General features: G+C 43.6%; 1 protein-coding gene across 2 annotated transcripts in view; it reads left to right on the forward strand.

Annotated features, from left to right (window-relative positions):
- Positions 1–16,952, forward strand: part of C9orf72 (C9orf72-SMCR8 complex subunit) — a 289,750-nt gene that overhangs the window by 250,101 nt on the left and 22,697 nt on the right. For both annotated transcript variants that reach the window (XM_085641326.1, XM_085641327.1), the window contains exon 7: positions 8,448–8,683. In XM_085641326.1, the coding sequence (XP_085497452.1) occupies positions 8,448–8,683 (236 nt within the window). The remainder of the gene's footprint in view (positions 1–8,447; positions 8,684–16,952) is intronic.

The following is a 16,952-nucleotide window of genomic DNA, read 5'->3' on the forward strand; positions in this document are numbered from 1 at the left end:
AGCATCTAAAAGAACTGATTCTGTTGAATGATTAGATCTAAGCCCATGTTGAACCGGTTCCAGAATACTTTTGGATTCCAGAAAGACCATGGATCTTTGCTGGAAGTGGAAGACTGGAAATAGGCCTGTAGATATTGACTTCTAAGGGATTTAGTGACTTTTTTTAGCAGTGGTAGTATGCCAATTGGAAACATCCCAAGGGCAGTATTTTATTTAACAGTGTTACAAGGTGTGCTGATATGGTGTTCGTCATCGGATGAAGACCCTGCGGAGGGCAGGAGTCGATGGGGCACCTTGAATTAATTACTCACCTTATCTGTGAAAAGGGTAACGGTAGTAAACAATACTGGCCTATGTTCTTTATTGGAGGGAAGAGTATTCTCTGATATCTCCTCACTCATTGAAATTTCAGTATTTCCAGCCGAATTTGTAAACTCCCTAAATATGTTATTAACTTTGGCAAGGAAGAAAGCTGCTATTTATTCATATAATGACTGATCAGGGGTCATGGAGTTCTTGATACTGATCTTGGATAGGGGTTTAGCTGTATTAAAAATATCTTTCAATTCGATTCTTTTGCCAAATTGATTTTATCTGTAAACAAATATGGCCATGGTTGTATTTATTTTTCTTTTATAATCTTTAATCCTGGTTTTGTAATTAATTTTGTCTTCAGAACCATAGTTAGCTATTCACAGCTGTTCCTGATGTCTACTTTTCTGTCTATACATTTTGAGATCTTGGGAGTACCATGGCACAGATGCCAAAGATCTGTGGTTAATCTAGTTTTTTGAGGGACTAGTTGTGTGATTGCCGTGTCAATCCAGTCAGTAAATTTTGCTTCTGCGAGATCGACATCACTTTCAAATATGGGTTGAGATTTCATCAATAGGTCATTTAGTTCAGAGCAATCTAGTTTATTCCACTGGCGTATTTAAATGATATTGGTACTTTGTTACCTGGCGGTATTATTAATGGAATTCCTAATTTAAAAATTATATCCATATGATCAGTCCATGTATAGGAATTACCCTCTCAACTATCAATTACGGATAGTTGGTAAAATACCATTGAGTGTGTGACCTGTTTGATGAACAGGTAATTTGACCAATTTTATCATATCAAAATTCACGAGGATATCCGTTATCTACTGTGTGTCCTTATCCTCAAAGTGCTCTAAATGGAAATTAAAGTCTCCCAGAATTGTGAGATTGAGGAGCATTATACATGACTCAATGATGTTTAATAGGGATTGAGTCAAAGATTCCCTCAGGCCAGGAGATCGATAAACTAGGAGGCTATTAAAAGTGTAGGTATTGCTGATCTTTAGTTTAAACATAAGTGCCTCAAAACTCAGAAGTGGGAGAAGCTTTAAATGGCCTTAAGATGATTACGATATACAATTGCTATCCCTCCTCCCCGCTTATTAGTTCTGGCAACTCTAGCTGCCTCATATCCCACCGGCAAAGCAATAATGAGATCAGGATCAGACGCCGTGGTTACTGCTTAAAACCTCTAAACATTCAACAAAAAAGACAGTCTTGCAAAAAACAACACAAACAAATCATCCTACAGGCGATATAGCAGCCGCTGCCAAAAAAATCTTGAAGTACCAAAAGAAGTATACAGTATGAATACTTTCTGATTCCAAAACAAGACTTAATGTTTTCGATCTAAGGCTTTAAACAGATATGTTAAGACAATATATTCAAGGTGACAATGCTTCAAGAAGTAAGTCCTCTACTGGAGCACAGAGATTCCCTAGTTACAGTAGACTTCAAATATGTGTACGACCATATACTGATGAACAAGAAGCATCACAAACATCTCAGTTTTGTGATTGGATATAGTCATTATCAATTTAAAGTTTTACTGTTTTGGAACAAAATCAACACGAACAGTGTTCACGAAATGTTTGGCAGTTATTTCTTCAAATTTCAATGTTCCAAGTGACTTGTATAGATTCATGTCTAAAGGGTCATTCACCCTTTTACACAGTTGGACTCACAGTTAATATGAAGAAATAATTACCCATTCCTTCTCAGGAAAAGAAGTTCCTGGAGGCAGAACTAAACACTCAGAAAGCACAGAAGAGTGTTGGCACTAAAGGAACAGGTTCACCTTTACTGCAAGTCACAGTCAGTGACAGTAAGGAAAGTATGAGAAATGTTAGAAATGATGGGATCTTGGATTCTTTTGATTCCATAGGCAAGACCCCACATGAGGCCTGTATAGGAGTGGCTTGTGAATCAGTGGTCACAGTTGAAGGGGGATTGTGATGATCGATTGATTGTTACGCAAAGAGTGCAAAGGATTTGAAATGGTGGTCAGAACATGACAAAAGGCAATGTTTGCTGAGCCAATCACCACGGATGCATTACTCATTGGGTTGACTGCACATATGGGGCATCTCCATGTCGGAGGACACAAAAGGAGACTGTAAAACACATGTGCCTAAAACTATAGATAGTGTTTCTAGCCCTGAAAGCCTAAGCCTTTCATTCACAGATAAAATGGAAGCCTATTCACAATCAAACGGATAACACAACTACAGCAGTCTACATCAATAAACAAGCATTGGCATAGCCAATAGGTCTCGCCTTTGGGACCTTATAAGTGTTTAGCCATGCAACAGTTGCATAACTAAATACTTATAAGTCCCAAAAGCGAGACCTATTGGCTATGCAAAGCGGCCGCGAAAGTGAAAATGATCGCAATCGCGATCAAACATCAAAGCGGCCGTGGGGCCGCGAAAGTGAAAGTAATCGCGGTAAAGCGCACATGCACTGTAGCTCTAGGCTGGCCTGGTAGCACTTTTTGGAGCCCTCTCAATAAGTCTCGCCAGACCAGCGCATGCGCTGGGTCAGGCGAGACCTAAAAAGGAGGGGACAGAATCCTATCCACCAGCTATCAAAAGAAATGTGGACTTGGGCTACCAAAAAACATAGGTCTAATTGCAGTTAATCTAGCCTGAGAACAAAACCAATAGGCAGACAAGCTAAGAAAACAAGAGGGAGGTTCCACAAGTAGGATCTAAATCAAGAGGGAGGAGACACATTATTAAGAACATGGAATAAGCCAGGCATAGACCTGTTTGCAACAGTAAGAAAACACAAAATGCCCACAGTTTACATCCAGGCCTCCACACCTCCTGTCCAAGTGAAAGGAACTGTTCATTAATTGCTGTAGAACATTTGCATATGTCTTTCTACTAGTACTACTCACACCAAATGTGATCAGTGAATACAAGAAACTAGGATGACCCTGTTCTAAGAATTTGGCCTCCCAAACCTTGTATCGGAATGCATGGCGGTATATAAGCAAGCAGGGAAACCCACCACTAGCAAATGTTATATGGAAAAGTAGAAGCAGTTTGTTATGTGGTGCAGTATCTAAAATAGAAAAGAAAATACAGCAAATTAAGTTACGGTCTGATATCTAATGTATTTGCTCAAATCTAATGTGACATATGCCTCTCTTAGAGTACATTATCTACCATAGCTGTGTACACTAAGGGAGAAGGGAGGGACATTTTTTCAGAACTCCAGTGATGAAGAGATTTCTAGAAGGAGTGAAGAAGGTAAACCAATCTTAAACTGTACCACCTTTAATGTGGAATCTTATTTTCATTCTTAGAGGATTAATGACACCAAGGTTTGAACCAATTTCATAAGGCTAGTCTAAAACACCTCTCAATAAAGACAGCCTCCTTTGTAGTAATCACTTCACTTCACACAGTAAGTGACATTCAAGCACTGACTATTGAGGAACCATATCTACAAATGCATAAGGAAATGTTTACAATGAGAACTGGTCCTCTCTTTGTACCTAAAGTAGTTTCACTGTTTCACGTTGAGATACGAACATACCTGCCTTCTTCCAACTATCTAGCACACAAGCTGAAAGAGCACTCAACACATTAAATGTTAGGAGAAAAGTCATGTATTAACTACACTAGAAAAAAGCAGTAAAGAAAAGTGAGTTCTTGAATCACGTGCTGTAAAAACAAACGGAACACCAGTATCCCAGGGAACGGTAGCAAAATGGATAGTTCAAACAATTTATTTGTTATTCGTTAGCAGGTTAACTACTTACGTGAATAACCAAAAATCATATTCCACAAAAGAAAAAGGGGCTTCAATATCTTTCATAGGTAATTTCTCACTATAAGCCATTTGCATTCCAGCCACATGGTCTACAATGCACACAATAGCAGCCACTCCTATTGCGAAGTGGTGGGGCGGGGGAGAGGGAACACAAACAACAAAAAAAGGATTGTAAATAAAAAAATTGGACTTACCTGCTCCGACGGCTGCCGCCTTGCTCCCAATCCTCGCATCCTTGTTAGGAGCCTGTTGCACACTGCACAGGCTCCTAGCATGTGAGCAGCCCTGGGATTAGTCTGAGCGCCTATGTTTGGCACTCAGGCATGGACTGGGAACCTTTGTTGGTTTCTCCACCCAGCTGTACAGAGGGCCGACCAAACCGTCATGCTACTTTGGCAGTGCCAGCCACTCCCCCTACTTCCTGGTGCTGTAATGTCAGTATGGGTGGCCACGCCCCTCCCTCGGCCTGTAGTTGCAGCCTGCAGGACTAAAAATAAAATGATAATAAAAATGTTTTATTATCATTTCATTTTGGTGCTTTCCCTATGCTGGCTTTCAGCAATGGGGGGCGATGTTCCTCTGCCATAACAGAGTAGCTGGACCTGGATACACACAATCACTAAACACTACTGGAATAGACACACAGTCAAGGAGAGAGGCGCAAATGGGACAAAATGTATTTAAATAATCGTTTGCACCTTACACGACGTACTCCATACTAGTAATTAATATCACTTCAAACTCCACGTAATGAATGTGAATCTAAAGGAGAGTCATGCTGCAATAGAAACAGAGTACTTACCTGTACCAGTAGTTTTACAGCTTCAAACTCCTTAGTCACATGTGGCCCTCCCACCTCCATGAAGGAGGGGAGTTGATGCAAGAAAAAAAAAGAAAAACAGAATCTGAGTGTGGCGAATGGGGCTTTGTGGGCTTATGCTTGATGTCATAGGCGGGGTCACTGTGACTCAGCCTGTGGTCAGCCACAAACAAAAACTTTTACATTCATATACACTTCCCCTACCCAACCACTTGATGGTACTGTTATATCCTGTGTCTCCTAGTTCCTTTCTGCTCAGCCTGTGTGAGTGTGATGTAATAGAATGTTCATGAGTGCATGGTTTGGATGAGTGGTCAATTGGAATGAGTGGGGCTGAGCAGCAGGATGCTGCTCCCGGTGGGGCCTGTGCCATCTCACTCGTAACTGAATAAATGACATAATCTCACTACTGGATGCTGGACTAATTATCTTCAAGGACCCTTCTTCATTTTCAAAAGTAGCGACGATTGGAAAAAAGAACCACGCGTGAAAAGGCTAAGAAACTGAAGAAACTGCACATGAGCCTAAGAGAAGCTAGCTGAACGTGGAGGAGAAAGATGACTTACGTCCTGGATGCACCACAGGTGTCTACTACATCAGACAGCCTACACATTGGATGTTTTGGTCGTTGGACATCAGCCTACACAGTAGAAAGCCAGACAACAGTCAGTCTACAATCAGCCTACACAGTAGAAAATGTGTTTGTGTGACCTGGTGCTTGAAACCTGCAGCTTACTAACCGCTGACAGACTTAGACTATCGGGGCATTCAGTATTACGAGCTTGAAGTCCGAGCAGCCGACTGGAAGGTCACTTGAAGGCGTGTATGCAGCGTGTTGTTGTCTGCATTTATAACATTCATTTCAAAAGAACTAACAGCTTTAGTTTTAATGACCAACCTACGGCCTGGAATTGGAGGTGTTTTTGAGTGCTTTGATCTGCTTTGACCAGTTTTTCCACAACTCACGGCAATTACTTTCTGCAATTTTTAACACTGGAGAGTCTGTTTGGATTGTGCTGTTATTGAACCTGGAAGTTAACCTGTTTGGCCCCTCCACTCACGACTGCATTTACTATGTGGCCCTTTGGATGTATGCGGTGTACAGATGGCAGCTTGGTTATTCGGCAGCGCAGCTGCGGAGGGGAGCTGGGGAGTCAGTAAACCGTGAAGAAGTAGGTATACATAAAATTTTGCTGAAACATGTCCACGAGCATAGGATGGTTGTGACAGTTGTGTCCCATAAAAATTTGAAGAATGCACTCGCAGGCCCTTCAACAACAAAGTCGCAGCTACAGGATTCTGCCGTGACGTGAAAAGTGACCATTCTGGAAGCCATCGTTACAGTTACGTGATATGCCTATACGTCAGAGCAGGATTGCTGGAAGTGCAAGTGCATTGTGGGCGAAACCTGGCTGTGATGTCGTTGTGTTCCTCTGACACTGCACGTTGTTTACTGAAGCCGTGTAAGGTGATCAAGACGTGGTTGCTCAGCCAGCAACGAAGTTTGTGTCTGACACGTTTTTTTTTCCCACCAACAAATTACGACTGCGTCAAGAACTTTGACAGTGGGTAAAGCGCATTGAAGATTGTGGCGAATTGAGGATTGAGCGTTTCAGCAGGTACCCAACACGCGCCAAAACTGTTCATCCGGAGGTTTCTAAATGACTATATTTTGTTTTAGCCGCGATGCCATATTCTTTGGTATAGGCAGTCTAGGTGAAGTGATCCCTGGTGAAACGTTGCTGAAGACTGCTATTTAAAGGAGGGAAGGAGGAAGATTTTTACTTGCACTGTTGCTTTCTGGAACTGTTAAACTACGAGTGAAGTTTATGATGTACTGCAACTATAGATTAACCAACGTGTAGGTATGAACTTAAGAACATGCTACTGAGGTGAAGTCAGGCAGTCAGCTGTTAACCAAGTCATTGGTGTATTCATTCTGGTTATTTTGGTAGTGGTTTTGGGTGAGTGGCTCCTCATCAATCACATGACTGCTATTGGTAGCTACTGTTCGTGTGCACCATGTATTTCTAATACTATGCCTAAACGTGTGTCATTCAGGTTTCAGTGTATTTATTGTTTACCATGTTTTATAGGTTGTTGTCTGCTGTGGTGGTGATGCATATCTGAAGTAGTGGGTGTGGTTGCACCTTAGGACGTATGCATATTTTTTGTGTATTACATTTTCTGAAGGTTGGATTTTACCCTGAGTGATAGGTGTGTTCCATGGGTCGGACGATGTTTTGAGCGTGCTATGAGTTATTTTAGGTTTAAAAGCCTTAGGTGGTGGGGTGTGCATCCTGCCTGGAACATGTGTGTTCCTTTGCTTAGCTTGACGTGGTGCGCTGTAGTGTTTCTGCAGCACGTGCTGTGGTGGGGTGTGAAGGTTGCATCCTGCCTGGAACAAGTGTGTTCCTTTGCTTAATTTGACGTGGTACGTTGTAGTGTTCTGCAGCGCGTACAGTGGTGGGTGTGGAGGTTGCATCCTGCCTGGAATAAGTGTGTTCCTTTGCTTAGTTGACGTGGTGTGCTGTAGTGTTCTGCAGCGCGTACAGTGGTGGGGTGTGAAGGTTGCATCCTGCCTGGAATAAGTGTTCATTTGCTGAGTTTGACGTGGTGTGCTGTAGTGGTCTGCAGTGCGTACAATTGTGGCGTTTGTGTGTGTTCCTTTGCATCGCGTGATATTATGTAATATCTATGGGAATGTAATGATTCATGTAAATATGATGATTCATGTATGTGATAATCTTATGTTCTCTTTCTTTACAAATCTAGCTACGCAGTGATTCGTGCTATATTATCTTATGTGACCTAATTTCATTTTAGTATTTTAAGGATGAAACATGATCTTTCCTCATGATTTAGGATTGGTTGCTTAGGTGTACAGCAAGTGTGAATATGTTTTTTCTTTCACTTTGCTTCCTGTTGTTTTTATGGTTTACTGTAGGAAGGAGATGTGTTATATCCTGTGTCTCCTAGTTCCTTGCCTCTCTGCCTGTGTGAGTGTGATGTAATAGAATGTTCACGAGTGCTTGGTTTGGATGAGTGGTCAGTTGAAATGAGTGGGGCTGAGCAGCACGATGCTGCTCCCGGTGGGGCCTTTACCATCTAACTTGTAACTGAATAAACTATATAATCTCACTACTGGCTGCTGGACTAATTACCTTCAAGTACCCTTCTTCATTTACAAAAGGTAGAATAGTGCACGACTAGTGAATCTAGAGCTACACAACTGTTGTATGTAACTTTTTTGTACTATCCTGTACCGCTGGTCCCCACCTTACTTTCTTGTCTACCCATTATGGTGGGTTCATTACTGCTCTTGATGCTCCATCCAGTGCTGTTGAAGGCCTATCTTGATTCAAACTTGAAATTATTGATGTGGAGTGTTCTTTACAAGCAAAGTCATTCTTTTCAATCAAGATCTTCTTGTACTTCGATGCAATATTTATCTTTGACACCCCTGCCACCAGCAAATAGGAAAAATGTTGATACATTGTTACTATCTTCCTTCACCACAGGATACAAATGGCAGTGTCATGCTGCCACTTAGGCAAGTACTGTATTCTCCTTACCCTGCCACGCACATTGATGTGGATGTCAACACTGTGAAGCAGATGCCACCATGCCATGAACATAACTATATCCGGAGGAGGTACATGAGGTCAGAGCTGACAGGACTTTGGAGGGCCGCTTCTGATGATGACAAGGCCCAGGACTCTGTTATCCACACAGATGAAAGTTTCACACCTAATCTGTAAGTGCCAAAAATTGCATGACCTAAATCTGTTGTTATAGTTTAAATCACCAACTTCATTTTTTGGTATTTAAACATCAAGTGAAGGAAACTGCACAGATCACAAATACTGCTCATTCAAAAATGTAAATAGTTTTGCAGGAGGCCTGTGGCACTTTGGACTGTTGCCCTAGGCGGTGGGCACAGGATCGGTTGCCCACCCCATCATTTCAAAAGGTAAGTGGGCCTGTATGTACAAGACCCCTATACCCTGCAAAGCCTACCAAGTGACCCCTGTGAAGCCAGTAAGGAAAATATAAATTCCTTTGCCATTACGTTTTCGGGTGTTCTATAAATGCACAGTTTTCCGAATACCTTTGTTTGTTCAAACTAGGAATTAAACTGTGACTGGTGCTGCTGGTGGGCTGTTCTACTTGGGAGGCTGTTGGTGGCCGACGGCTCTAGGGCAGGCACAGACTAGGGGTCATACATATCATGTGCTCTTCTACTGATAGGTGGTATCCATCATCCTGCAATTCTCTTATCCGGCAGAATTCATTGATAATAAGATTTAAAAGGATTGTCAAAATTGTACAGGGCCTGCTACTGTTTCAAGAGAACTTTCCTGCCAGAATAGATTACATAGACAGCTGAGGGTGAAGACACAGGGAAAAGCTGATTTGCATGGCAGAATACATGTGGTTGTGCACTGCATACGGAGGTGCTTACACACTTCAGAAAGAATTGTACTTGAGGCAGAGAGGGGTTTTAGAGTAAAGAAAAGAAAGCTGAATGTGCATTGTAGATAGACGTTTTGATGCACTGCAGTGAGCAGGTTCTATTCACCAACCCAATTTAGTTCTTTATAATTTCACACACAAGCGGTGCACTAAGTGGAAGAAGCTTTATGCCTAAAAGTGTTTTATTTCAACAGTCTCATCCTGTTGCTTAGCACATGTAAAATAACCACACAGACTATTACTAAAACAGCACTAACGCATGTTGCTAATAACAAAAATAAGATTAACATTTCTATCATAGTGGAAAAAACATCTGGCAACCTAACACCCTAAATCCTACTTCAATGCGCTGTAGTATGACAGTATGTGGTAGCTTAGCTAGCATCTAGAGTTTCTCAGGAGGACTCCGTGCACTGCATACCTGTGTTCAGCAAGAAGCTGTTGATATCAGTAGGCGGGAGAGGGTGTTACTTTGAAGGGCAGACAATCATCAGCTGGGATCAGCTCCTCTCCTCTTGGACCTGGCTCGATATCAGTTCTCTGCGTAAGATGGGATGCTGCGGCAGTGTCTGTTAGCATCTTCTGGCAGTATCTTGTGTGATAATCTAGGGCGAAGAACCTCTCTTCTCTAATGGCCACCTGAGGAGCCTTTTAGACCATTATTCACTTATCTTATCGGATATGGCGAATTTCTAAAGAATTTCTGATCGAACGTGTGTGCATCAATATGCTCGTCCTGAACACATTAGTAAAAACAAATACAGTAAACACACATCAATTCTGACTACATTGTTTGTTGTTATTGTCAGTTGATATTGAAATATGCATAACAAGACGCTTGTCCCAGACTGATATTGCATCAGGTGTTCTTATCACTGTCATTGTCTGGATGATTTGACACTCTCACCGGTTCTTAGAAAAATAAGGACAGATGACATCTTCATCGAAGGTAGACCTGCCAACAACCAGACAGAAAAGGGAATCATCTTGGCCTGCTCAAAATGGAGTCTGGCCTTATTGGCTTTAAGTCATGGTGACCCCCTCATATGATATCACACACCAGTGAGTTCTGAAACTTTTAGTGATAAAATTCCCACCTGTACTAGATTCAACATCTCATTATAAGGGGGTGTATTTATATATACATAATGCAGGCCTACTGGCTTTTTAAGGGTGTCACCACATTAATAAAACAAGCATTGGCATAGCCAATAGGTCTCGCCTTTGAGACCTTATAAGTGTTTAGCCATGCAACAGTTGATGTTGTTGCACCAAGGATATTGTACTGCATTACTAAATACTTATAAGGTCCCAAAGTCGAGACCTATTGGCTATGCCAATGCTTGTTTTGTGTGGGATAGGATTATTTTTCACCCTCAGAAAATTAGACCGGGGAGGAAGAAGACAGGAGAGATAGGAAGACAGGTGGAATGTTGGGATGAAAAAGAATTTACACGAATGCCATATAAAAGGATAAATAACGGGAAAAAGAAAGAAGCAGGGCTGGCACCAAAACGAGACCGTTTTGGTATTTGACAACCTTGCATTCGGCAGTGCAGACGGCGGTCTCCTAAAAAATATCTGGGGCTCTGCACTTTACTTTTTTCACAGCGTGCCAGAAATGTTCAAGATCAAAATCATTACATACAAACGGAAAACCACCAGCAAATATGTACATCAACAGAGTACAAGTTAAAAAACCCTTTCTAGTTGCACAATACCCCTATGGGCCTATGTAAATAAAAACACAGGAAGATATGTGTTATTGCGGTACCATTTGTTAGGACGTTGCCAACGTTGCGCCCCGGCACGCGGTCTTTTGTCAGCTGAGCTGCTCACGTGCAATGGTGGATCAGTTTGTGGTCAGGTGGAAACAGATGTGTAGAAATCTGCCCTTGTGTCAAAATATCTTATTTTTATGCGGGGTTTTATACCGAACCTCTGCAGTATTTATGCTCTTGGATAGCTGTTATTATGACTAATTTTAAGATGCTTAATTTACTAACCTAAGCAAATAGAAGGCTAAACCGGTCTTGCCAAGATTCAGACGCGCGACCACCCTCATCTAGTTATGTTCATTCACTTAACTCTGCGTAAGATGCGCCTTCTCCACGTAAAAGCCACGCACTCGGTGTTAATTAAAAAAATTGCATAATGAGAGGCGGAGTCTCGGTGATTTACAAGCTCGCCACTGACATCTGCTGTAATCTGCACAGCACACGTTCTAATCCTGGTAGGCTCAAAGCGTCACTTCCTTCTACGGTCGATGTGTGCAGTAATATTGCTCTTTTGTAACTGTAAAATCTTACTATTTGCAGCGCCTAGAGCCTAAGGGCGACTTCAAGCGCTATATGAAAAAACAGGTTATCCATTTCTCTGCCCGCTTTTTGCACCCTTTTGACCGTCCACTTCCAGGCCTGTAACATATCCAGATTGTAAACAGAGTTAATCATGTTGTTTTATTGGAGGTTAGGAAATACTGGTTTTGTTGGCCACGTCTATTTCTTATTGCAGTTTATATTTTGAAGCTGTAAGTGCGGAGTGTAAACAGGTCCTGCAGAGTTGCCGTCAGATCTCACAGCCTGGGTAGGAGATAAAACAGGTAACTAACTCTTTCATCAAACAAAAACTCACCCACACTGTTTTATTTGTGCTCACTGTACAAGTAGCTATTGCACTTATTGCAAAATTCACTGGTGCCCAGGTTAGGGGATGAAACGCTGCGCTGGCCACACAGGTTGAAATCTTTAATCTATGGGTTGCGCAAATATTGTCTCAAAAGATTCACGGCCGCTGAACTGTTTTGTGGCTTTTCATGGAATATTGCGTTCTAGAGAGCCTGCTGAAGATGCTTGTACCAAATCTGCAAATGATGGCCTGGAGTAGAAATCCCAGAAAGCCAGAAAAGGAGTGGGTAAATTTTAAATTACATTGCTAGCTAGAGAAAGGCAACGTGAAACCCAGATGTTAGCTAAAGTATGGAAGATCCACTGACGCTGACATTCAGGTGAGCTACCACAGTGGGAGGGGGAGAAGACGAATAAGAAAAAATAAATAAAGAAGAGGGCATGGTGGCCAGAAAAAACTGATCACAGGGGTTATAGACAAGGCAGGAGGAATGGGAAAAAGCATTACCAAAGTAGTAAAGATGGGAGAGAAAATGAACACAGCGGAAAGCAGTAAAGCAAGATGAGCAGAGAAAGGAGAGAGAGGCAAAAGAAATAAGCACTGAAAGACCAGCGCTGCCCGCAGTCCATTTACAGCGTTTACCTTACGGGAGCGAGCAGCGGCGGGCGCGATATTTTGAAACAGATGGCGCCGCTGCTCGCAAGGTAAACGCCGTACATGCACGAGGGCTGATTGTAAACAGTGCAGAACATGCACGAGTTTCCACAAAAGCCCAGAGTGATTCCAAGAGGTCACTCCAAAGCAGCGCTTGCGCGCTGCGTAAGGGAGACCTGAATAGACACATTGTACTTTGTCAATATAATGCCACTGGAATTAATGAAACCATCATCTCTAGTCAAGAGCATTCATCAAAAGTTTAAACATTGTAGTGTTCATCAGCACTACTGCAAATAAAGCATTGCATCTTTAAAATGTGGGTAGGAGTCTTTCTTTACTTTTTACAGGCCACAAAATGCAGCCATAGACCAACCATAAGGAGTCTCTGCACTCCAAAGCCCAAGAGGAAAAGCTGCAGTTCTGGGAGCACTCAAATTAATTGCTTAAATCAATAAGAAACATTTCCTGGTAGTCATGAATTCAATGCCCGCAGGGCAAGTTTGAAGAGTCAGTTGGGGGCTGCCGCACCTTCTGCAGCTCTCCACAACATATTGTTAGACTGTTCCCTCCTTGAGGCACCACTGAGCTGACAAATAAGCAAACTAACCCACTGGTTGGGCATTGTGGGACGCTCTAGCTGGAACTAGTTATGTTTTTTATGAGCAGTTTTGCAGTTCTGCTCTATTTACTTCAGCAGCCTTGCGCTGTGACTTTCTTTTTGTGTTGGGTGTCTCGCTCCACTCGGGACACCAATGTGTAGCGGGTGATTGTTGGGGACTGTGGGGGGAGTACCAAGAATCCTGCCGGCTCCACGCACTTGATGAACTCTAGTGCGTTGGAGCCGCTGTCTTCTGTTCTGCTCCTGCCATGGGGGAACCACTCCTCTTGTGTTCTAGCAACTGTAGGTTGTTGGGTGCACAAGCCCAGTTTTTTTTTCTGTCCGTGGGGACCGGTGAGGATTTGTGCTGCGCTCCATCATTGTGTTTCTTGGCGCCGTCCCCCAGTAGCAGGCGGGGCAGGGGGCCACATGCACTCCTCTTCCTCCAGTGAGAATGAAATTCACATTTGCTCTGACCCCCTGCCCACCCCAGGGGTATTTGGAGAAATTGCACCCCAGGGGTATTTGGAGGAATTGCAGCAGAACACTATGCACCCGTTGTGTCTGTGTTTTTTGCTTTTTAAGGGCAAATCTCTAAAGCTGCATACCTCTAGCCCTATTGGTCCAATTGTCTTCCTCTTTGGCTTGCTTTACTCATTCTGACCAGCCCTAGCCACCAGCAGTATTTCCTGCAGATCTTCTGGCTTATAAGCAGTGTTTTGCATGAGGAGCTGGGTTTTTACTGTTTCTGAACCAAATCTGTCCCCTGCCTCGATCCTAGTGCTCCTCTCCTGCTTGTGGGGGCATCTTGTGCAGCCCCTCCGCAACCAGCCAGCAAAACACCCTCCTTGCTACTCTTCCCATGTCACAGAGCATCTTGGCTTCTTGAAATGCACCCGGATGGCAATGGAGTCCAGGTCCATTTCCCGCAACTGCTCCTCAGGGGGCATGAGGGGACCATACCACTGGCCCTGGAGAGAACCACCCTAGTCCCGGGTGTTAGCTGGATTTAAAGTCCTTATTCCATACTTGCATGGTTTCAGGTGGCTACCCTTTCCATTTGGGCAACCTTTTGCCAAAAAGGTATTTTGATGGGTTTCTCCCTTGTGCATGGGTTAGCTCCATGCTGGACCCTGTAGGTAGGTCTCTTTTCTTTAGAGTATCTGCTAGTAGAGTGACCACCTGCCATGCAATTCTGTGTATTGACTGTAAAAATGAAGACAATGTCTTGACAAAAGGTCAATTGTATGGACTCATCTGAGCAGGTTAGGCAAAGTTATTGTCTTTAATATGAATAATACAAAGCACAAGCACTATCGAGCAAATATTCATGTATAACTGGACTAAAAGATGGAAAAACTAGTAAACATATGCACAGTAAGCAAAATTTGACAGTCAATATAAAGGACAGTTATCACAAGAATCTACCGCCTTATGAATGATAGCACTAGAATCAGTGCTCTGTAAATGAACTTTGACATCTCGCTCATAAGCAGTAGTCCTATTGCTACTAGATACTAACAGGGAAAGACATATAGAATAAGTTGTGTAAGAGAGAGAGAGAATTTCTCAGTGATTGGTTCTTACAAAACGAGTGGGTGTTTCAGCCAACATCCTCTCAGTGCTATTTCTGTTACTTATGCCTCCACCAGCCTACAAAGAACTGTCTCGGGTAGTAGCTTTAAGGTCCGTTTGTAGCATGATAAAAAATGAAGAAGCACCAGCAAAGCAAGTAGGCTTGACACAGACTTGAGTGCTGTCAAAAGCAATAAATATCTTCTGCAATGTAAAATATTGAAATAAGACTGGTTTAGTTATACAATGCATGCATGAAATAAATAATTTAATATGTAATGATTGTGTGTACTTCTCAGTTATAAAATGGTCCCTTCCCAGAGGCCCCTGAAGAAACCCTGTGGAAGATGGAAAGTTGGAGAGTCACCCCGCCCGTGGATACCCTGGGAACCACGATACCTACACAAGGGAAGCATAGGTGTGAAGTGACGTCGTAAACCGCCGTAAACCACAATGGAGAACATCAGTAAAGATGCCGCTGGCGAAGAAGGTGAAAGAGTCTGGCGGAACCCAAATGTGGATTCAAGATGAGAGGTACCTGCAAGCAGAGGGGACAGAGTCTATGCCACTCAGGAGTGACCAGGAGGCACGGAAGAGCAATGCCCACCGATGTCAGAGATGCAGGAGAGTGAACTTGGCGCTGCAGCTGTGTGGACCAGGCGATGCAGTGGAAGACCGGAGCCGTTCACGAGCTGTCCCATGTCGGATGTCAAGAGCCGGGGGTAAGTGTCCGTCCGGAGCACCAACAAGCCTTGGCAACAGCAACAAACCTAGTAGTCGAAAAGGGTGCAGTGTCGGGACCAGCAAGGTCCACGTGACTCACCACGAGCAGGTAAGTCAGAGCAGGCCCCGAGCAAGCAGGGGAGCCCACTGGAGCTAGAGAAGATCCTCAAGAGAACCTATAAGCCAGGGGCACAGGAGTCGCAAGAGGACATCGAGCAGCTCACCAATGATGAAGGCCCACGGTGCAGAGGATGCGGTTAGGACAAAGAACTTGATAGCAAGACATGCTTGATGCTGGAGCTTCTTGAAGCCTGAAGATCTCTGGAGGAGAGAGTCAACAAGCCTTGGCAGCGGCAAGTCGACGCAGTGCACAGGGGTACAGCTCCAGGAGTTTCAACGAGGGATACTGGCTTCAAAGTTGCTGTGAAGACAGTGCAGGCCTCGAGGGAGTTGCAGAACCACCACCAGTGTTGCTGAACCTTTCGGAGTCCGTGGGAGCTCAGGAACAGCAGACTGGTCAGTTTTGTTGCGGTGCTTGCAGATGCAGGGGAGTGACTCCTTTACTCCAAGGGAGATTCCTTCAGGTGTCTTGGATGTCCACAGGCCTGTAGAAGAACTTGTATAGAGCACAGGCACAGACGACGCAGAAGACAAGACCAGGAGCAGCAGGAGTCTTCCCAGTTAGTCTCGGTTCCCAAAGCAAAGTCCAAAATGCCCAGAAAGTCGAAGATGAAGTGGTTTTGAATCTGAATCTTGTCCCACGACGAATCTAAGGAACCACCCACAGGTATGCCCTTAGGTACCCTAAAGAATGGGTTGGGATGATTCAAGGGTCCCTCTCACAGGAGGGGCTGGACAGTGGAGAGGATACTCCCATGTCCTTTGATCAGTTTCGCTCCAGACCGGGAGCCAATGGCTTTCTGAACCGGTTCCAATTGGAGTATGCAAGGAGGCCACCAAATAAATCCTTCAAAGCTGGCAAGCATCCCCACCCTGGCTCAATACACTAAGTTCTGTCTGCAATGTGGTCACACCTCCCTGTGACAGGAAACGTATTGTCCTACCTTCCCCTGTTTGAGCTTGGCTTGCCAGCAGGAGGGCAGAATCGTGTCTTTGGTTGGCAGTAGCCATAGTTTGTTGTCTGGGTCTAGAAGACTGGTTCCAGGAGCACTGATGGCTTCCCAGAGGAGCTTTACAGTGCATGGAATCATACCCCAACATTGTTTACTGTGTTGGGGTATGATTCCAACATGTTTGGTACCAAACACGCCAGGGTTTCTTTACAGCCATTTTAGATTTAGCCATCGCGTAATGACACTTGGCCACTCTATGTATCGTAATGGCTGATACACTTACAACCCGGGAGAAT

This window comes from Triturus cristatus, chromosome 2_2 (assembly GCF_964204655.1).
Source record: "Triturus cristatus chromosome 2_2, aTriCri1.1, whole genome shotgun sequence".
NCBI classification, from domain to species: Eukaryota; Metazoa; Chordata; class Amphibia; order Caudata; family Salamandridae; genus Triturus; species Triturus cristatus.